The sequence below is a fragment of the Ursus americanus genome, chromosome 32 (assembly GCF_024610735.1).
Source record: "Ursus americanus isolate L20-20 chromosome 32, mUrsAme1.1.p, whole genome shotgun sequence".
Lineage (NCBI taxonomy): Eukaryota > Metazoa > Chordata > Mammalia > Carnivora > Ursidae > Ursus > Ursus americanus.
In genome coordinates this window covers 142,856-162,500 of record NC_142158.1, presented here as the reverse complement: position 1 = coordinate 162,500, position 19,645 = coordinate 142,856, and the positions used below count along the sequence as shown (strand labels likewise).

Here is a 19,645-nt window from a genome sequence, read left to right as displayed (position 1 = left end):
CCCCAGACAGCCCCCGCCCTCCCAGGGCAGAAACCCCGTGGCCTGTTGTCTTGGCGGGCTGCTGCTCCTGTGTCCTCCCAGTGTCACAGCCTCCCCGTGACTCCCAGAGCGCTCACTGGAGCCTGAGGAAAACCCATTAGACATGAATTCTTTGTTGGTTCTGGGCCTCCGACCCAACAGGTTCAGCTCCCGGACCCCAAGGGCCTTGTTGTCTCTGCTCCCTGCCTCTTGGGGTGATGACCTCAGCCGTGCCATCAGTTTCTGGGACCCAGTGACTCACTGCAGATGCCCACACCTGAGTTCCTTGGGGATGCTCCCTAAGGACATGGGGCCATGACCCTTCCTGCTCCAGCCCAGGGCTTCTGTGTGTTCGCGGTTCCCCTCTCCACCCACAGAGCACCTCCCATGGCCTTCAGATCCCTCCTGTGCCCCCGGCCTGCCTGCGCAGTCCCCCCCTGCCAGAGGCCGTTTCCCTCCCTCGACCTTCCCTCCCAGACTTGAGATTTGACCGTTGGCTCGCGGACCCCACCCCCAACGCCCGCCTTGGCCCCAGAACTCGCCCCTCCTCTTCCTGTGGGCGTCAGTCTGGTTTCTGCCAGTTGGGCTTGGTGGGTGCATCTGTAAACGGTGGGTGATGGTAATTACCTTTGGCTGTTGTCCTGTGGATTAGCTCTGTTTTTGTGTTTTTACTGCACAAGTAATTAATACATACATTCACCGGTCAAGAATTTAAACCAGACAGGTAGATGGACATCTCTTTCAGCCACTGCCCCCTGGGTCCTCATTTGATGCGGCCCCGCGGGGCATTCCTGCACATTTACACGGCTACTGACGTACAGGTGGAAATACACGTGTGTCAGCGTGGGTCCCCGTGTTCACGGAACAGCTGCGAGATGAGGGCCGTGGGGACCAAGAGAGGTCGGAGGTTACCAAAAACCGCTGTGTTTTTGATAAAAGCTAATCCGGGGTGACGCCTACAATTGCGAGAGCGCAGGAACAGTAGAACCCTGCGGTCTACAGCCAGGGAGGCCGACACCACCCTGCAAATCAGCCCAGAGACGGGCAAGGGGTTGGGGCTGCAAGTTTTCCTCATCAGTCTAATTGTCCGACGTTCTACGAGCATAACTGATTCAAATCCCGAAAAAAACCTGTGTTCTGAGTCCCTCTCTTTCCCGTCAGCCCTGGGGAGGTCTGCCGCCCACTCCCCCCCCCCCCCGCCCCGCAGACCAGTTCCCCACCCTTCCTCGCCGCTCCTCTCCTCTCCCACGGCCACCAGCTCCCACTCCCTTCTGCCTCCAGTCCCTTCCACCCCTCAGCAAGCACCACCCTGGGACCAAGTTCAATCAGAGCGTGTTTCCTCCCACTCACCAGCCCTCCGAGCCTCGACCCCAGAGCAGGGCTGGCGTGAAGTTCTTAGAATGGCCAGGCCCAGGCCGGACCCCATTTTCCCCAAGACGGCTCCAGTCTCCCCTCAGCCCCGGCCCGGGCAGGACCCCGCCATTCCCGGCACACCGGGGAACCTCAGCCTGCCAGCGGCCTGCTGCTCTCCAGACATACCTGCTCCCTGTTGCCTCTGACGAAACCCTCCCCGTGTGTGTTTCTTTAATAGGGACCACAGCTCACAGCACAGTAATTCTGCCCTTGCTCCTCCTTGTGACCACGGGTCTTAGAGATTGCCTCACGTCAGTCGGAATAGGTCTTCTTCCTTCGTTTTAGCCGCTATGTGAACTACAGTCAATGCCGTCTGTAAAAGCACTTCGCCTGCCCCGGCACGTGGGGACACTCGGGGAGCGCTGGTTTGCTCCACTTCCTTCCGATCGCTCCCACATAATCGAGAAACACCCCAGACACGATGGTTGATGGACCCCCCAGCCCTCACCACAGCTGTGCCGCTTCTCGGCAGACGACACGTTCCGTGTCCCTGTCTGCCACGCTCCCCATGCAGCGTGCTCGCTGGCTCTCGCCCCAAAGCCCTGCCATGCACGGGAAAACTTTCCCTTCCTCCAAGACCAGTCTTGTCACTTCCCATGAAAGCCGGCCTCCCCCAGAGCAGAGCCCTCCGCCCCCAGGCCCCCTCCCTGCGCCGTCCGCGTGCTCACATCACCCCCGTCAGGAGCTCGGCCTCGGGGCTCGGCCTGTCCTGGTACCGTCGTGCTCAGCCCACAGCCTGGCCCGTAAGAACCGCCCCACGCACGTCTGTGGGATAAAACCTTAACTTCCTGAAAATCAACCCTCTCTCCCGCTTCCTGTGTTCCCTACGGAGCAGCTGCCTGCCGCAGTGGCACGTGAGACCTGGGGCGCGCCCCCCACCTCTCTGAGCCTCAGTTTTTCACTCTGTAAAATGGGGGTAAAGATACCTACCTCACAGGGACGGAAGACATTAAACTGTAGGAAGGAGCTCAAAAAGTGTAACAAGTATTGGGGTGCCTGGGGGCTCCGTGGGTGAAGCGTCTGCCTTCCGCTGGGGTCGTGAGCCCGGGGTCCGGGGATGGAGCCCCCAGGTCCGGCTCCTTGCTCAGCCCCATGGAGTCTGCGTCTGCCTCTGCCCCTCCCCCCTGAGCTTGCACTCTCTCTCCCCAAATAAACAGATAAAAGCTTTTTAAAAAATGTGGCAAGTATTCTTACCCCTCTGCAAACTCATTCTGACACCACCTTGTCCCAAGTCCCCGAAAAGAAGCTTCACGGTCCCCCCCCCACCGTGTTCCCCAGCCGCCCTCCATCGGCCCTGTTCTGTGTCCTCGTCAGTGTCCACTTCTCTGCAGCCCCCCCATCTCTCACGGCGGCACAGCAGCCTGGGGGTGCGGGAGTGGTCGGGTGCCCCTCCCCAGCCCTGGTTTCAAGGACGCTCGCTTCCCCCCCCCCGCAGGTGCTCAGAGATGGCAGACAGAAGGTGTGCGAGGCCACGCTCGCACAGGGAGGGGCTCGGGGAGGCAGCAGCGGAGTCGGGCCAGCTGCCCTCCCAGACACGCGGGCGGGCAGGACTGGGCGGAGGGCCGTGGGGGTGCTGCCAGGCTTGGGAGGAAGTCAGAGGGAGAGGCTCCCAACTAATTGTCAGTCCGGTGCGGCCGGGTGCCAGCAGCATGCCAGCGATGTTTGGGCGACAGGTCACGGTGAAGAGGGAGGGAGGGAGGGAGGTCGAAGGAGAAGCACGTGGGGCTCCTCGCAGCTCACTTCCAGCCCATTAGGCTTTTCTAGGTCACTCTCTGCTGTGCCTCCCTCACAGGCTCCCTGCTCTGCCCAGCTCCCTTTCACGTTCCTGCCTCGGTTTCTCTGACTCACAGTCCCTGCCCCGGACTTGCTTTGTGTCTCGGTGGCCCTGAGAGGAGTCAGGGCTCGGCCGGGTGCCAGTGGGGGGGGGGGGGCACACAAAGCGCTGGCGTCCCGCCCCGACACTGCCCTGCAACCTCTGACCTGGGCAAGCGAGCCAGGGCCCCGGTTAGTGACACGCAGCAGATCTGGAGACGACCGGTCGCTATACAACCAGGAACAGTTCTTGCTGGCCCCCTACTCACAACGTCCCAGGCTCACCAGGGCTGCAGGCTTCCCAGAGCTACGGGACAGGCCCCTCCCCCCCTCGCCTCCATCCCCGGAGCCCCTGCTTTGCTGCCACCCCACACACAGCCCGGGCAGGCGGCACACCTTCAGCTCCCCCGGAACCTGCAGCCTGCCTCTTCCTGCCGCCTGCGCCCCAGCCAGGCACTCAGCTTCCCGCGGCTCCCAGGCCCCGGGCCTTCACCCTGCCTCTCCCTCGGTCTGGACCACTGCTCGCCAGGCCTTCGACAAACCCTGCTCAGGGTTACCTACTGACCAACCCAGGCCTCGCTACCTCCCTTCCTACGTACCTGCCACACATGTCACCATCCATGTCTCCGTCTCCCCAGTAGAACGTCATCCCCACGAGCTCGGGCGGATTCCTGTCTGCGTCCCCCGCCCCCTTCACAAATACCTGTGGAGCAAATGAATATACGTGACCTCCTTTGACCGTTAAAGCAGGTCTGTGACATAAGTGTAAGTGTCCCCACTCTACAGTCTCACAACCAACAAGAGTGGAGCCAAACCTTGGAAACCCCACTGCTTCTGAGCAGGGTGTGGCTCCTTTCCTCTGGGCAGGTCCTTACCTAGTTCACTCACAAGGGCCAAGGACAGACCGTCAGGTTTCCCGCCTTCTGCTCCTTCCTCCCCCCTCAGCCCTCCCTGGCCCAGGAGAACACGGACGGTCTGACGGTCTGCCGGCTCCACAGCCAGACTGCAGACCACACACCGCGGGACAGCGGCCTCACACTCCGCCCACCGCCCTGGCTGAGCTCCCAACTCCGCAGGAAGTGCCGCCAGGACAGAGCCAAGGGAGGGTGAGCGTAAGAAAGATGCAGACCAGGGGCCAGCAGCGGAGCGCAGGGCAGGGGGTGCCCGCAGGAGAGGCGGGCTCTGCTGTCCACGGAGAGGGTGGCCACTGTGTCCTAACCTCCTCTCCTGTGGTCCCATCCCAACAGCCAGCGCTCCTCAAGAGCTTTGCAGGAGCCAGTCCATTCCGGGAGCTAGAACTCACGCTGGACGCCCCTCCCCCAGGGACCATGTGGACGATGCACCCTCCCCCAGGGACCGTGCAGGCAACGACCCCTCCCCCAGGGACCATGTGGACAACGCACCCAGGGACTGTGCGGGCGGCGCCCCCTTCCCCCAGGGACCCTATGGACGACGCACCCTCCCCCAGGGACCGTGCAGGCAACGACCCCTCCCCCAGGGACCATGTGGACAACGCACCCAGGGACCATGAGGGCAGCACCCCCTCCCCCAGGGACCATGTGGGCGGCTTCCATCTACAAAACACACTTGGAGCCAGCCTCTCCTTTCCAGCTCCGCCAGCTGCCATGCCTCTCACCTAAACCCCTGCAGCACCTCCTTTCTTCAGGACCACCAACTGCACCCCTCCGGGGGACGCCGCTGAGCCACGCGGTATGTGACCTGGTCTCACCGGAGTCCTGGCACCCTCCAGCTCTGGCTCACCCTGCACCAGCTTTCTGTAAGTCGGCCCAACTCTTCCTTTCCTCAGAGTCTTTGCAGAGCTGTTCCCTTGGCCTGGAATGCCCTTCCCTCCTCCCTGTGCCCATCTCCAGGTCTCTTACACGCAGCCTCCTCAACGCCCCCGTCTGCACCCAAGCCCTGTGCCGGCCTTTGTGGGGTGGCCACGTTCAGCAAACGAAACCACAAGACATCTCCTTAAATCTGAATCCCAAAGAATGAATCATTTCGTGGTACAAGTAACCCCCACGCGATATTTGGGAGATAGTTATATTCGCTGTTCATCTGAAATTCCTGTTTGAGTGAGTGTCCTGTGTTTTACCTGCTGAGCCTAGAGGTATAGACCGACTCCATTCCCCTTCTGTTTGGAGAGGTTGGGGTAAAGGAGCCTCTCCTTCTCGGCTGGGGTCCTCAGTTGGAGGTGTCTGTGTGAGACTCGAGAGGCAGCAGGGAGGCCGAGGGGTCCGTGGGAGTGGGTGGGTGCACCGGCTCCCACGGACTGGAAGCCAAGGGTCCACTTAGAACCCCATGCCTTCAACCCTGCAGGCCTTTCAGTGATGTTCTTACCCAGTTTCTTGTATTCAACCCCTTGTACCTACGACCCCGTGAGTGGTGTCTGCCTCCCGCACTGGGGCCCACCTGATGCGGTTCCCCGCAGCTGCCCTGCCGGCCGTGCCCGTATGCAGATGCCATGGGACTGGTTAGTGTCTCCTGCGTCCGCGGGCTGTGGCGGCCCCGCTCAGCATCTTACCTCCGTGTTGGTGAGCCTGGACTGCACGTGTGCTCCTCCTACCCCTTGTCAGGCGGGGCCTCACTCAGCACCTGCAGGGAGTGCTCAGGGAGCACCTTTTTAACTGAGATAAACGTGGAAGAGACAGGACACGGCCTACTCCTGCACGCGAGGGGACCAGGACCAGGAAGCCTGCCCCCGCAGACACCACTCACCCTGGACCAGCTCCGCCACCCCTCGGACCTCAGGTTTCTCCTCTGCAACGTGAGGGTTACACGACAGGGCACCAACGTCCCTCTCAACTCTCACATCCTGCCGACCTGCCGTTCTTCGAACTCGGCGGTGAAGGTGGGACCAGAGCCAAGTTAGCTGCCTTTGGTACGGCGTCCAGGTTAACAGATCATCGGTCTGGAAGGCTCGTCTCCCTGATGGGAAAGTGGACACGCGAACGTACGCCCATCTGGCCTGTGAGCACGCACAGGACTACGACACTTGCACCAGGGAAGGGGGCGAGGGCTGCGGGGCCAAGCGAGAGCCTGAACGCACACACCGCACCACAGGCAGCCGGCTCGGAGCACAGAACCCGGCGCCTGCCCCGCTGGCTGCCTGGGCAGCTCGTACCGAACCACCGTCCATGTCGCTCTCAGGCGTGCACGCTTCATCGAGACCTGTTCCCCGGCGCTGGGGGCTCCGCTCAAACACCACCCCCTCGGAGAAGCGTTTCCTGACACCCTGTTGCACATAGTGCACACCTCCTCCGGACCCACTTCACGGTCTTCAAAGCACTTATCACGTCTGTAATTATCTTGTTAATTTATTTGTTTGCTTGCTTATGGTTCGTCTTTCGCAACAGAATCGGACTTGCTAGAGGATAGGGACCGTGGCTGGCTCGGTCACCCCTCGCTCCCTCCTCAGTGCTGGACACACAGGAGGCCCTCAGGAAGTGGGGGCGGCAGGAGCTGACGCGCTGGGCAAACAGGGCTCCCAGAGGGACTGCTGAGGCGGGGGTGAGAAGGAGGACATGCTTCCGGGCAGTTTGCAGGTGGGTAAAGAAGCACCGGTGACACTGATGGGGGGTGCCGGAAGGACAGAGAGCACGTGAGCATCCGGGATTAGCTGAAGGAGAAGCAGCACGTGAGCAGGGACTGAAGGGAGAGGGAGGAAGGACGTTCCCAGGAGGACAGAGCAGAGAAAGTCCAGTCTCAGAAGAGAGGAAGCCACGTTTCGGGGAAAGAGCAGAGTTTGGAGGCCGCAGACCTGAATTTCAGCCCCGGCTCTGCCTCGGACACCCCGCAACTCCCAGAGGCCTCCGGTAACAGGGCCGTCGGAGAGCCAAACGCAAGGGCGAGAGGGCGAGAGGGCGGGTCCCTGTGCCTTGGGTCTCATCTCTGAGCGTCGGGGTGGTTTGGGGAATCCGGTCGGCTCTGGGGAGGCTACCCTGGGGCAGCTCCTGAGAAGGCCGCCTGCTCCAGCAGAGTCACCAGCTTGGGAAAGCACATCGTAAACAGTCTTTCTAAAGAAAAATGAATCTTCAGAGAAGCAACCGAGATTGAAGAAAATCTTTGGGAATGGGGCCTAGGGAGTGGGAACCGAGAAAGAATCACGGTCTCCTTAACTTAGGCTTTTTGTCCTGAGCGTTCTTTTCCCACATCCAGTTTTCTCCCCAATGATGCCTCACATTTTTTGTTCAGGCTTTTCCATTTCTTTCCCAGTTTATTTACAAGTCACTCCTCCAGGAAGCCTTCCTGAAATCATTCGCACTCGTTCCCCAGTCTGTCAACATAACCCTCAACCCCGTCTTCCCCACTCCGTGTGCAGTGATGACAGATCGCGGGGGACGATGGGTATGCCCATGTGCATACCACACTCCCTAATTCATAACGTGGATGTGCATTGGCCGTCACACTCCCCAAGGGCAAAGACCATGACTGTCCTGTCCTCCAGGCTCCCAAACACCTCTCTGTACCTACCTCTCCCCCTGGAAGCCTCCGGAAGACTTCTGGACTCTTTGAAAGGATGGGGATGTCACTGAAATGGAGGACAGACAGACTGCAGAACAGACAAAAACAGAAAGAAGCAGGCAGAGAAGGAGAGAGGCCAGCATGGGCCGAGGCCCGGCCTCCAGCACGCCCCAGTCTCTGCACGGGTACACACTTCCCACAGCGCCCTAGGGACACACCCTGGAGGCAGTGGCAAGGGTGGGGACAGGCGGTGGGGGGCAGCCACACCAGTGTCGTGCCAACGGAGAGGTCAGCGGCAAGCCACGCCGACACTCACCAGCAGGCACCCCGCCTGCCCAGCTCCCTGGGCACCGAACGAGCCCCAGACAGGGACTATGGGGTCAGAGTTGTTGCGGACGCGGGCGAGGGAGGGAGAAGTCCTGAGAAGTGAGACGTTTCCCAGTGCTTCCCCCGTACCCCATGTCCTAGAACCACTGGTGTGAGCTCATGGGAAGCACGGCACAAAGGCTGAGCGGAAGCCCCCGCGCGTGCAGGTGGCAGGCAGGCGACAACCAGACCGTGAGCCTGAGCCAGGCCAAAGGCTGCGTGTCATCGCACACGAGCATCCCCAGCGCCATGCGGGCCTCTGCCAGTGAGGACAACCGCTAGCCGAGAAGGGCAAGAGTCCTGTGCACATTGAGAAGGTTCAACAACCGGGTACATGCTTCCTGGGACCTGGCGTGAGCCTGGCACTGTTCCAGGTCCAGGGAGCGCCACACGAACGCTAGGTCCCTGTTCCCACAAAACTACCTTCTGGTGGAGCAGCTCCAAACACAGGGTTAGAGGGTTTCAGGTGGTAAGACAATAAACCTGGGTAAAGAGACAGTGAGCGCCTTTGAGAAAACGTACTGGAGACACGGCGCTGAAAGCCGTCGTCTGTTGAGTGTGTTCCGTCTGCGCTGAGCCCTGAAGGACGGGATGCACACAGTCACGTCCAGCTCTGGAGCAAGAGGGGCCGCAGCAGAAGCAGCAGCAAGTGCAAGGACCTGGCAGCAAGACCAGCCTCGTGTGCTCACGGAACAAAGAACAGGAGGCGAGCCCAGTGAGATGGGAGGGCAGGTCCCCCGGCCCCGGGGCTGAACACTGGGATCACCTGGAAAGCTTCTAGAACTCCTGATGCCTCACCCACCAGACTCTGTTTAATTGACCTGAGGCGTGTCCTGGACACGGGGAGTTGAAAAGTTCCCCAGATGATTCTGGCTACCGTGCAGCCCAGAACAGGAACCGCGGACAAGGCCTCGTGGGCCACAGCAAGGCCCGGGGATGGCCGACAATGAGGGCGTCTGAAGACGCTCAGAGGCCTTCCCCCAGTTCCCCAGGCCCAGAGCCAGAAAGGACCCGATGTCTAGCAGGCCTTGAGGTGGGGACGGAACCAAGAAAATGAAGCAATCCAAAGGAAGAGAAACTAAAGAGAATGGGCAAGAAGGCCAAGAGATGCAGGGAAATCCAGAAAAGGTGACAAAGTGGACGGAGCAAAAGCAAACACTCAGATGATCCCAAGATCAGAGACGCAGGGAAAAGGGAAAGCTCGCGTATCCCCTGCTGTTTGGTGCTACCCCACGACCACAAACTTGTGTTTGAACTTTCGAGTCCAAGATGCGTCCCCTGTGCGAGAGTCACGGGGTCAGCAGGTCTGGGCTCCTCCAGCTCTGGAGACCACCCACTGCCTGTGCTTACGCCCCTCCCTCGTCGGTCCTCCAAGCCAGCAGGTGGGCCGAGTCCTTCCCATGCTTCTTGCCCTGCTGTCCTCCCCTTGAAGGGGCTTGTGATGACGCGGGGCCCACTCGGGTAATCTGGAGTAACCTCCCTATTCTAAACTCCACTGACTCCAGCCTGACCTCCACCTGCAAGCGTCGTTCGTCTCTGCCGTGAAAAGTAACGTGTACGCAGGTTCCCGGGACCCGGACGTGGACGTCGTCGGGGGACCAGGACTCTGCCCACCACGCACACCAGGTCTGGGTCACATGTGTCATCTGTTGCTTGGGCAGCTGCTAGGTTTGTGAGCCCTGGGCTGGGAGGTCAGTTCCGGGATAAGCACACACGGGTTTATCTGTGCAGGTCTATCAGGCTGTCCAATCTGAGTGTCTCCCCGGTAAGTATGGAGCAGAGGGAAGGACGAGGACGCCTGAGGGGTGCCTGATGGCGACTGTGCTCTATCTTTATTACGTCTATCTCCGGGCTGCTGCCCCGTAATAAAGACTTACGGCTGCTGTGCTGTTGTGCTGATTGACAATGAAACTAATGACAGACCGCCACTCTGCGTGTTTACCCCGTCTGTCCCTCGGATGCTCCGTGTGCACGAGAGTACCGGGGCGTGTTTACCCTGTCTGTCCCTCGGATGCTCCGTGTGCACGAGAGTACCGGGGCGTACCTGTGACGTCGGCACGGCGTGAGCGCTCTATCCGTAAGCGTGTGTGCTGCAGGGAGTATGCGCACGGTGGGTGAGCACGCCTGTTTGTTCCACAGCGTATGCGATCACAGCTGGGGACATCAGGATGCTTACTTGCTCACAGACCTCCAGGGGATCCAGACGGAAAGGCCCAGCGGGCCGGGGGCAGAGGAACTGGGGAGAGGGAAGAGATGGCGGTGAGGGGAGAGGAAAGCATTCAGAAAGCAGAAGGGAGCTGTGGGATCTGAAATAAAAGAGGCAGAGGGTGGAGTGACAGCAAGGACACAGATCAGATCTGGGTCTGGCTCCACTCCTGGTGATTCCCTTGCTGTGGGAGCTTGGCAATGCCAGCTCTCTGCGCGGCTGTGTACCAAGAGATCTGAAATAGATAACCCTTGGGAACGTCCCAAAGAAGAAGAGAAAGAGAGACGTGGAAACGAAAACACACAGCAGGAAAAACGGAGAGAAAGAACCAGAAAGAGAGACATAGGAAGAGAGTACTAAGAGCAGCTCTGGGAGCCAGCAGAGGCACGCGTGTGGGCACCGGCTCCCCACCCCTTACCCCAGAGCTCAGTGTTCTTAAGCCCTTAATAGGGAAGGCAGGAAGATGGAAAGGAGAGAGTCGCGGGAATGACAGCACACACCAACACCCAGGCCTGCAAAGCCACAGGAGCCAGGATCCCTGCTTCCGCCCCCAGCCCCCGGTTGTAGGTGTGCCGGCCACCTGCAGTGACTCACACCCTGGCGATGAGGGCACCCATGCCGAAAGCGAGCCTGGGCACCGTGCCCACCGGCAAAGCACAGGCCCAGGGGGACAGGAGGTTCGGGCCCTAAAGGCAGGACGGGGGGCTCCCCGCTCCACGGGGTGCTGCCTTGCCCCAGGAGCGCCCCCTCCCGACCACCCCCTCGCCTCGAGGACCCAGAAGCCCTTTCCTCCTGCCCTCCTTCCCCAAACCTTACCCGGGAAGCCGGAGAACCAGATGAGGTGTTACGCAAGGCCTGATGTTTACGCGCCGCGGGGGCCTCCTCCTCCCTATAAAGCCGACGCGGCGCGGAGAGCGGCCGAGACCGAGGCAGGTAGAGGGGGGAGAGGCCGTCCCAGGAGGGCGTCCCGGGAGCGTCCGAAAGTTCATGCGCCGGGCGGACAGAGGGCCCTCCACTCGGCTAGCAGCAGGCGTGGTTCGCCGAGCGCGCGCTGGGAGGCGGCCGCGGGGGTCGCGGCAGGGTCGGCGCCCAGGCGCGCGCTCCCCATGGAGGCGCCCGAGCTGGGCCCGGGGCTGGTGGAGCGTCTGGAGCAGCTGGCGACGTGCCCGCTGTGCGGGGGCCCCTTCGAGGACCCGGTGCTGCTGGCGTGCGAGCACAGCTTCTGCCGCGCGTGCCTGGCGCGCTGCTGGGGCGCCCCGCCGGCCCCTGGCGCCCAGGCGCCCCCCACCGCCTGCCCCTCCTGCGGCCAGCCGTGCCCCCGCCGCAGCCTGAGGTCCAACGTGCGGCTGGCGGTGGAGGTGCGCATCAGCCGGGGTCTGCGGGAGAAGCTGGCTGAGCCCGGGGCCCGCGCGGGGAGGCGCAGAGGGGGCCGCATCCCCACCATGGGCTGCCTGGATCCGCACGGAGAGGTAAGGCAGGGTCGTGCTTCGCGGATCCGCTGCCGCTGGTGGAAGGGGGACTGGGGGTTCCCGGCGCGAGGCCCTTCTGGAAGTTTAGGCAAAGAATGGACCTGAGAAAAGCAAAGGACGAAGGGGCGGTGGGCTGACCCCAAGTCCCTGGAATGACGCGATAGGCGCCAGGAAAGACAAGGGGAAGGAGTTGACACTTCACCCAGAGGTCAGGGGCTGGACGGAACGCAGGGCCTCCGGAGCCCCTTGGCGGAGCGCGGGAGCTGCTGGGGATACGGACGGTCACGGCTGCGCGCGGGGGAAGGGGGGACCCGGCGGGAGTCCGGGTGGGCGCGGGCGGGCCGAGGGCCTGCCAGGATGGCGGGGGTCAGAACCAGCCTAGGGGAGGGCGAGAACCAGCTGGAGAGGAGGGGGGGCAAGGAGGGGCTGTCGGAGGAGGGCGCGAGGGAGGGAAAGCAGATCCGAACACCCCGGGAGCGTCGAGGGGTCAGCCCGAGCCGCGCCGGGCGCTGTTTGTTACTGCGGCCCTCGGCTCCTCCCAGGGCCCCCGGCGGGGGCGGCGACGGGTGGAGGCCGGGTCCACCCGCCCTCGGGACCTCTGGCTCCCGGCCCGCATCCCAGCCCGCACCCCGCCCCCGCCCCCCGCGCCCCTCCTGGCCCCAACTCCTTGGCCCTCAACCAGCCCCATTCCCTTGCCGGACCCCCAGGCGTCCCGGATTCCTTACTGGCTTCACACAGCAGCCTAGCCCGTCTCGGTCTTGCCTCCACACTTTGAAGTCTACACAGACCTAATTAGTCCAGGTGTAATTGGCATAATTAGGCAAATTACCTTTCCTCTCTTCCCTTCACCACCACGCTGGTCTACTCCAGTCATCCCCAAGGGACAGTGACGGGGGTGGGGGGGCTGGAGGACCCTGGTATTTGGAGGGGGCATCCGGTGCTCCTCCTGGTTCCCACGGTACCCTGAAGATCCGTGGGCCCTCCTGGGACACTCCAAAGTCCAGCTGCCTCCTTGGCCAGTGTGACAGACACAAAGCAAAGGGCCCAATAAACGCCACCGGGCTTTTATGGCAACAGGGGAAGCAGCTTTGTTACAGGGCTTTTATATGCCAACTCTTAGCCCCGGGCCTCTGGGTGTTTGGTCTGTGTGCCGGAGGGGAGGAGGACAGCCTCAGGAAGGTAGACAAGGACAGGGAGCCACTCAAAGAGACAGAATGAGGCTGGAGGGAGGCAGCAGGGAAAGGTAAGGACTCTGGAAGCTAGGGGGGGTGGGGAAAACAAGGCCTGGATGAGGCTGAGGAAGGGGAAGGGAAGGACAGGCCATGAAAGGGGACCAAGAGGCAAGCGAGATCACTCTGAGAGGTGACAGGGAGACCCAGCTACCTGGGAAAGGGGAAGAGGGGGAGGGCTCCTGAGTACAAAGCCCGGGGCTCACATCCATGTTTTCTTCTGCCCATCCCAGGATATAAGGAAGACATGGAGAAGGTGAGTTTCATTTTACCGTCCCTTCCTTTCCGCTACTGGCCACCACATCCATGACCTTCTCCATGGCTCACAGCTTTGTCCCCACTCACGGACAGGTTTCCTGCTCCAGAGGTGGGAGTGGGGTAGGGGTGGGGGCATCAGAGGGCAGAGGGTGTCTCCTGATTTCCTGACCCTTCTCCCTCGTCTGTCCAGACTTGATGCCCCAACACCCAAGTCCTCTCACTCAGACGATGATCTCCCTGAAGATTATCCAGTGGTCAAAAACATGCTCCACAGGCTGACGGGTAAGGGGGGCAGGAGGGATCCCACCGAGTGAGAGTCCATCTCAGGCTTGCTCCCTTCTCTCCCTCAAACACGCTCAAGGCTTTTTTGATGTCTGTATTAGTGTCTTAGGGCCGCTGTAACAGAACACCACCGGCTGAGTGGCTCAAACAACAGAAACGTACTGTCTCGGTTCTGGAGGAAGTTGGTGGCTTGAGGGCCAGTCTGCTCCCTGCCTCTCTCCTGGCGTCTGGGAGCCTCAGGTGTTCCATGGCCCAAAGATAGCCTTCTCCCTGGGTCTTCTCCACGTGGTTTCTCCTGGTACTCATTTGCCTCTGGGTCCAAATTTCCTCTTTTTATTAAGACTCCAGTCATGCTGGACTGGGGCCTGCCCTAATGACCTCATTTTAACTTAATCACCTCTGTAAAGACTCTATTTCCAACGAAGTTCACATTCTGAGGTACTGGGAGCCTGCAACATATCTTTTTTGGGGGAACACAATTTGACCCAGAACAATGTCTGCCCTCAGTGCCCCATATTCCAGCATCAGCCCCTCACAGACACACTCCTGGCGGCCAGCTGCTTCTGCCACGGGGCATCACTCCTCTCCAGAAGACTTCCTCGTCTCTCTGCAGCTCCTGGGCAGCTCCCTCCCCGCCCACTACCAAAGCTGCCCTCCACCTTCTTGAAACTGCCAGAAGGGCGCCTGGCTGGCTCTGTCCATGGAGCCTGACTCTTGACCTCAGGGTTGTAAGTTCAAGCCCCACGCTGGGTGTAGAGATGACTTAAACATAAAATCTTAAAAACAAAACAAAACAAAACAGAACAACCTGCCGAAGATGCTCCACCCGCTTGGTCGCCCACCATCCCACCCGCCCCAGATTGCTTCTAGCACCCGATCCAGAAACCCTTCCTCAAAAGCAAACCATACACACATGGTCCCTTTGGCTACCACCACCGCCCCTCTCCTCCTCTGCCCCACCCTCCTGAAGCAACAGGCCAGTCCGCTCCCACCTCCCCTTGGGGTCCCAGTGTCTCCTGTCAGTCCTTCTCTTCCGAGCTACCTTCCCCATCCTGCTGACCCAGCTCCACGCCCCGCCCCAGATCCAGCAGGTGCACGAGCAGACCTTACTCGTCCCAGCCCCACACACCAGGCAAGCCCTCCTTTGCCCTCTGCACTGTGCCCCCGCCCGCCCAGGGCCAGCACGGTCCTTGTCCAGATCCAACTCTACAGAAGCGGCCCAGCAGGGCAGGCTGAGTGTTGCCAAGCCCGCCCTTCTCTGGGCCTTCCCGCACTTAGAACTGCGCCGCCTTCGGAGCTGCGGCGAGGCCTCTTTGGTGCCCTCTGCTGCACACCGTCAGTCTCATCCCGCCTCTGACCCGGGAAGCCCTCAAGCGCTCCTCTCCTGCCTTTCCCTGTGCAGCCGACCTGACCCTGGACCCTGGCACCGCGCACCGCCGCCTGCTTATCTCGGCGGACCGCCGCAGCGTCCGACTGGCCCCTCCAGGGACACCCGCGCCCCCCGACGGCCCCGCGCGCTTCGATCAGCTCCCGGCGGTGCTGGGCGCACAGGGTTTCGGTGCCGGCCGGCACTGCTGGGAGGTGGAGACCGCCGCGGCCGCCTCGGGCCCAGACTCCTCTGGGGAGGCCGAGGACGACGGCGAGGGCCGCTACGCCGTGGGTGCGGCCGGGGAGTCGGTGCGCCGCAAGGGCCGCGTGGGGCTGTGCCCCGCGGGGGCCGTGTGGGCCGTGGAGGGCCGTGGAGGCCGCCTCTGGGCACTCACGGCTCCCGAGCCCACCCCGCTGGGCGGCGCCGGGCCCCCGCCGCGCCGCATCCGTGTGGACTTGGACTGGGAACGGGGCCGCGTGGCCTTCTACGACGGCCGCTCGCTGGACCTGCTCTTCGCTTTCCAGGCGCCCGGCCCCCTGGGGGAGCGCGTCTTCCCGCTGCTCTGCACGCGCGACGCCCGCGCCCCGCTCCGCATCGTGCCCGCCGAGGGCTGAGTCCCACCCACACCCCCCGGGAGCCGGCTTCCTCTGCGCGACGCAGTCCGCACTTATCCCGGGGAGCGTGTCCACCATCCACATGGCCTCGGTTTCCACATCCACACCCAAAGCCGAGTCCATGCCCGCCCCGCCCTCCGGGACGCGGCCGCACCTTCGGCTACTTCCCGCCCCCTCTCTCCCCTCCCACCTTACGCTGGTCCAGACCCGGGCGCTCTACCAGGATCTAGGAACGGCCTTACTTCCCGCTCCTGCCGCTCCTCGTCGAGGAAGCGCCCAGTCCTTCTGCACAGCTCGAAGGGTCGGGCTTCCCTGCCCTGTCTCATCTCAGCTTTCTCTGCAAGAGTCAGGCCCTCTAGGAGACTAGGGTCCCAGGGCCTCTACTCCGTGCTGCTTTCTATGCTCGTAGCCCTTCCCCCCTTGGAACCTTCTACCCCCCTAAGGAACCAGTGGTGCTACCTCTCTCTCCTGGACCTGGGAACGGCCCAGACACCCAAGCTCACCCTCGTATATAGATTCACCTCTTTCTCCATATGTATAAATGGGCCCGTATTTAACACGTTTTGTGATGCTGGGTTATTTATTTTGTGCATCTGTGGCAATAAATGAGATCTCAGTGGTGGTATGCATTTGACTCATCTCTGCAACTGTGCGTGGCAAGAGGCCTAGAAAATGATGTCAAGATCCCAGTAAGGAGCGGGGAGGGCTGAGAGCTGGACATCTGGACCGGCAGAAACACCGAAACCGAGGAAGGAAGGGTAAGAGCGTAGTATAGGGGGCATGCCCCCATCTCTCTGCTCCCTCTCCCAGGGATGCAGGGCCCTGGCACTATGTTGGATCTGTCCCTGAAGCCAGAAGACAGATGAGATAGTTGGCTCTAAGTGCCCAGTCTTCAAGCCGGCTTTGTTGGAAATCCTGTATCATAGGAGAAGGGTGAGGAGAGGAGAGGCCATGACTACTTCCTTTTCCATTTCCCATTAATGGTGAGAAAGCAAAGACCTCTCTCCCAACTCCTCTGGAGGGCATGAGTGGGGAGGGCAGGGGAGGGGAAAGCCTGGGAGCCCCCTGGGAGCCCTGCAGTCTCCCATGAGGCCTCACATCCCAAAGGCAAGGACTAGGAGTTCCAATTATATAAATACATTACTGGAAGAGCTCAAAGCCAGGATTAACAAGCATAGCTGGGGCAAGACTGCCCCAAATCCAACTAGGACCCTGGCAGTGAAAGCTGGGGCTGTCGAAAACCCAATTTAAGTGTCTGGGGCTCAAGGAGAGAATGCAAGGGGCCAAGATAACTGGATCCCAGGACAGGCAGTTTGGCAGTGAGAACAAGGGGGAAAGAATGGGACCAAGATGCCTGGATCCCTGGAGAACACAGGATGAGTACTGGAAGGAGAAATGAGGGCTGGGGGAACCCAGAAGTCTGGGTTCTGGAATAGCAGCAAGTCAGAATTCCAGGATCTCTGTCTAGCCCTCCTCTCCCTCTTCCCTCCATCAGGCAGAGGAGAGGGGAGGAGGGCACTGGAGGGATCAAACCATGGGTTCAGTCCCCAGGTAGCCACATGAATACATTCAGGGCCAGACAGACACAGGAATGGTGGGGGAGAGAGGAATTTAGTGCTGCATTGGCCCTGGAGGGGGCTGAGAGGGGTCAGGAGGCTGGGGAGGGGTGGTGGGGCTCGGTCCTGGGGTTGCACGACGCCGTCCTTTGCGGTGGCCCCGCACACAGTGTGTATGACCGCAGCCCTCCTCTTCCTCCTCATCACTCTCCGTGGAACTCTCGCCAAAGGCCCGAGGTTTCTCGTAAATACAGCAGCCTGGATTTGGAAGGAGGAGCCCAGTAAAAAAGGAGCAAAAGTTGAGATGTACAGTTCTACTCCCACTGGATCTCAGTAAAAACTCCTACTGTCACCACTGGCTCCTCCTCCCTTCCAGGATCCAGCTTCCCCAGGCCGACCCCCTGGGGCTCAGATACCCAAACCCCTGTCCTTTCCGCCAGGAATCCAACGCCCCACTTCTCCCGGCTCTGACACCTTTCACTTCAGGCCTGGCATACTCCCACCTCGCTCCCTCTACCTGAACCTCGTCTCCCTGAAGCCAGTGACAGGACTGCGGGCAGCGGGGAGCCAGAGCGCCGGGGCTGCTGGCAGCCAACACTCACATTTTGATGAGCGGCGGCCCATGTGTTCGTTGTCCACAGTGTCACTCGTCCATTCTACCTTTTTCTCTGGCTTCCGTTTCCGAAGCTTGATGGTCAGGCTCCGGTTCTCCTGGAAGGTGGAGAGGGATGGGCATACCTATCTAGTCCCCTGCGGCCGACCTTTCCCACTCCCTCCCGGGGGCCTCCTCTCTTCCAGGCCCCAGTTCAATCAGAGTCACAGACATGGCAGCACAGGAGCTGAGTGCTGGGGGAGGACAGAACACAACGGGTCTCTGACCTCGAGTCGTCCCTGGGGAATCGAATGTTCTTGATGACTGCCAGTATACAGAGAAGACACAATTCCTAACCTAGGGAAGGTCCCAGCAAATCTTCAAAGGAAAACAGTCCTCGCTGTTTCTCCGTCTTCCTCCCCAAATCATCCTTGGTGGTCTTAATACTTGAACATTATTTTCTCAGTCCCCAATACTTAATCTTTGATCTCCCTTTCTTTTTCCAGACGCCCTCTCATCCTCGAGCCCGGCGCTCCCCACTTCTTGTCCACCTATTCCTAGCATCCTGGCACTTCTGCTAACTATTATCTGAAACGCCCTTAACCCAGGGGCTATGAAGCCCAATACACCTCCTCCCTTTGAAAGCAATTTAACCTGCTTTTGCAAAAATGCTACTCTTTTCTCTATTTTTATCTCTTCTGATTTCTCAAAATACTATCTCCACCTCCTTTGTCTTGTTTGCTCATTTCCTCCATTTCCTTTTAGAGTCACTAGCTCAACAAATACTTATTGACAAGTATGCTTCTGGGCAAACTGCCCTACAGCAGGCCTCCACCCATGCTTTCTCACAGAACCCTTCATCTTCCCCCCAGTACTTGCCTTGCTCCTCAATCGCCCAGGTCCCAACCTTGGGTCCCACTGCCACCCCGGGCAGCATCACCTGCATCCCAACTCTTGACTCCCTATCCCCGTCCCCACCCCGGGCAGCATCGCCTGCACCCCAACTCTGACTCCCTATCCCCGTCCCCACCCCGGGCAGCATCGCCTGCACCCCAACTCTGACTCCCTATCCCCGTCCCCACCCCGGGCAGCATCGCCTGCACCCCAACTCTGACTCCCTATCCCATGCCGCTTGGCCGGCCTCCTGCACCATCTCTGCCACTGCGGAGATCCCGCACACCTAGAGCTGCTCCCGACCCCAAGGGGTCCAGCCCGCTCCTCCCAGAGCCCCAGCCGCTGCCCCCCCCCCCGGCCTCTCCCGAAGACCCCGAGGAGCACCGCCCCCCCCGCCTTTCTCACGGGCTCGGTTGTCACGGTAACCGTTGTCTCAGTGACGGTCTCACTCAGCCCGGCCCCTGCCTCGGCCATGGCTAAGGCTGAGGAGAGGGAGGAGGGGAGGAAGGGGGAGGAGACACCCTTCCCTTTCTCTGTGTCTCTGGGGTCTAAGACAATCGGTATCGGGCTCAGAGTAGCAGCCAGGATCCTCCACCTTCTTTTTTCCCCCTCCTCCTGGGCCTCCGCTTCCCCACCCCGGGGAATAACCTGTCCAACCCCACTTCCGGCTCTCTGCTTCCGGGTGTGACGCACTCTGTAGTTCCCCTTTTCCCCTCCCGGGCACTAAAGGCGTCTAAGCGCACGCGTCGTCGGATTAGTTCCGCCGTCACGTGACAGTGCGCAGGCGCCGCAAGGGGCAGCCACAGACTTGGCGGAAGAGGCGTCACTGCGGGTGTGGAGCGTGGGCCGCGGGCGCCCGCGCCCGCGCATGGGAGCCGCGGCAGGAGGGGGCGGGGCGCGGGGTAGAGGCGGGGCGCAGGGATCCGCGCGCGGCGCGGGTACCGGGGACACCACCCCGCCGCTGCAGTAGCAAACGCCCGCAGCGCCTGCCTTGGTTTCCCGGCTGCGTGTGGAAATGGAGCTCCGGCCCAGCAGCAGGTGCAAGCACCTGATCAGGACCAGCTCTGGCCCTGCCGGGGTCTGCGGGCGTCGGGGCGAGG

General features: G+C 61.1%; 2 protein-coding genes and 1 long non-coding RNA gene across 11 annotated transcripts in view; 1 reads left to right on the top strand and 2 right to left on the bottom strand.

Moving 5' to 3' along the window:
* LOC123796447 (uncharacterized) overlaps nucleotides 1-11,235 on the bottom strand; it is an 18,466-nt gene extending 7,231 nt beyond the window's left edge. For 2 of the 5 annotated variants that reach the window (XR_015722644.1, XR_015722641.1), the window contains exons 1-4: nucleotides 11,099-11,235; nucleotides 10,121-10,312; nucleotides 5,342-8,655; nucleotides 3,843-3,946 (exon numbers count right to left, since the gene is read on the bottom strand). This is a non-coding gene — a long non-coding RNA (uncharacterized LOC123796447). The remainder of the gene's footprint in view (nucleotides 1-3,842; nucleotides 3,947-5,341; nucleotides 8,656-10,120; nucleotides 10,313-11,098) is intronic. The other 3 variants (XR_015722645.1, XR_015722643.1, XR_015722642.1) reach the window with 3 other exon arrangements.
* RNF39 (ring finger protein 39) lies at nucleotides 11,119-16,128 on the top strand. Its single transcript, XM_045803918.2, has 4 exons — nucleotides 11,119-11,751; nucleotides 13,214-13,236; nucleotides 13,429-13,520; nucleotides 14,923-16,128. The coding sequence occupies exons 1-4, from the start codon at nucleotides 11,119-11,121 to the stop codon at nucleotides 15,501-15,503; spliced, it is 1,329 nt and encodes a 442-aa protein (XP_045659874.2). The 3' UTR covers nucleotides 15,504-16,128.
* Nucleotides 16,056-19,292, bottom strand: PPP1R11 (protein phosphatase 1 regulatory inhibitor subunit 11). Of its 5 annotated transcripts, none has more exons than XM_087858174.1 (3): nucleotides 19,194-19,292; nucleotides 17,662-17,770; nucleotides 16,056-17,317 (listed from the first exon to the last, which is right to left on the bottom strand). In XM_087858174.1, the coding sequence occupies exons 2-3, from the start codon at nucleotides 17,681-17,683 to the stop codon at nucleotides 17,115-17,117; spliced, it is 225 nt and encodes a 74-aa protein (XP_087714300.1). In that variant the 5' UTR covers nucleotides 17,684-17,770; nucleotides 19,194-19,292; the 3' UTR covers nucleotides 16,056-17,114. The 5 variants fall into 5 exon arrangements, with proteins under 5 accessions (XP_087714300.1, XP_045659875.1, XP_087714302.1 ...); XM_045803919.2 differs by having other exon boundaries at nucleotides 18,951-19,235; XM_087858176.1 differs by having other exon boundaries at nucleotides 19,141-19,232.
* Nucleotides 19,293-19,645: the final 353 nt, after the last annotated feature.

Coding starts and splice junctions, on each gene's coding strand:
- RNF39 (XM_045803918.2), top strand. CDS start 11,119: ATGAGGTGTTACGCAAGGCCTGATGTTTACGCGCCGCGGGGGCCTCCT. Junction 11,752..13,213: donor GCCTGGATCCGCACGGAGAG/GTAAGGCAGGGT, acceptor TGCCCATCCCAG/GATATAAGGAAGACATGGAG. Junction 13,237..13,428: donor ATAAGGAAGACATGGAGAAG/GTGAGTTTCATT, acceptor TCGTCTGTCCAG/ACTTGATGCCCCAACACCCA.
- PPP1R11 (XM_045803919.2), bottom strand. CDS start 19,019: ATGGCCGAGGCAGGGGCCGGGCTGAGTGAGACCGTCACTGAGACAACG. Junction 17,771..18,950: donor TTACCGTGACAACCGAGCCC/GTGAGAAAGGCG, acceptor TCCACCTTCCAG/GAGAACCGGAGCCTGACCAT. Junction 17,318..17,661: donor GGGCCGCCGCTCATCAAAAT/GTGAGTGTTGGC, acceptor TTCCAAATCCAG/GCTGCTGTATTTACGAGAAA.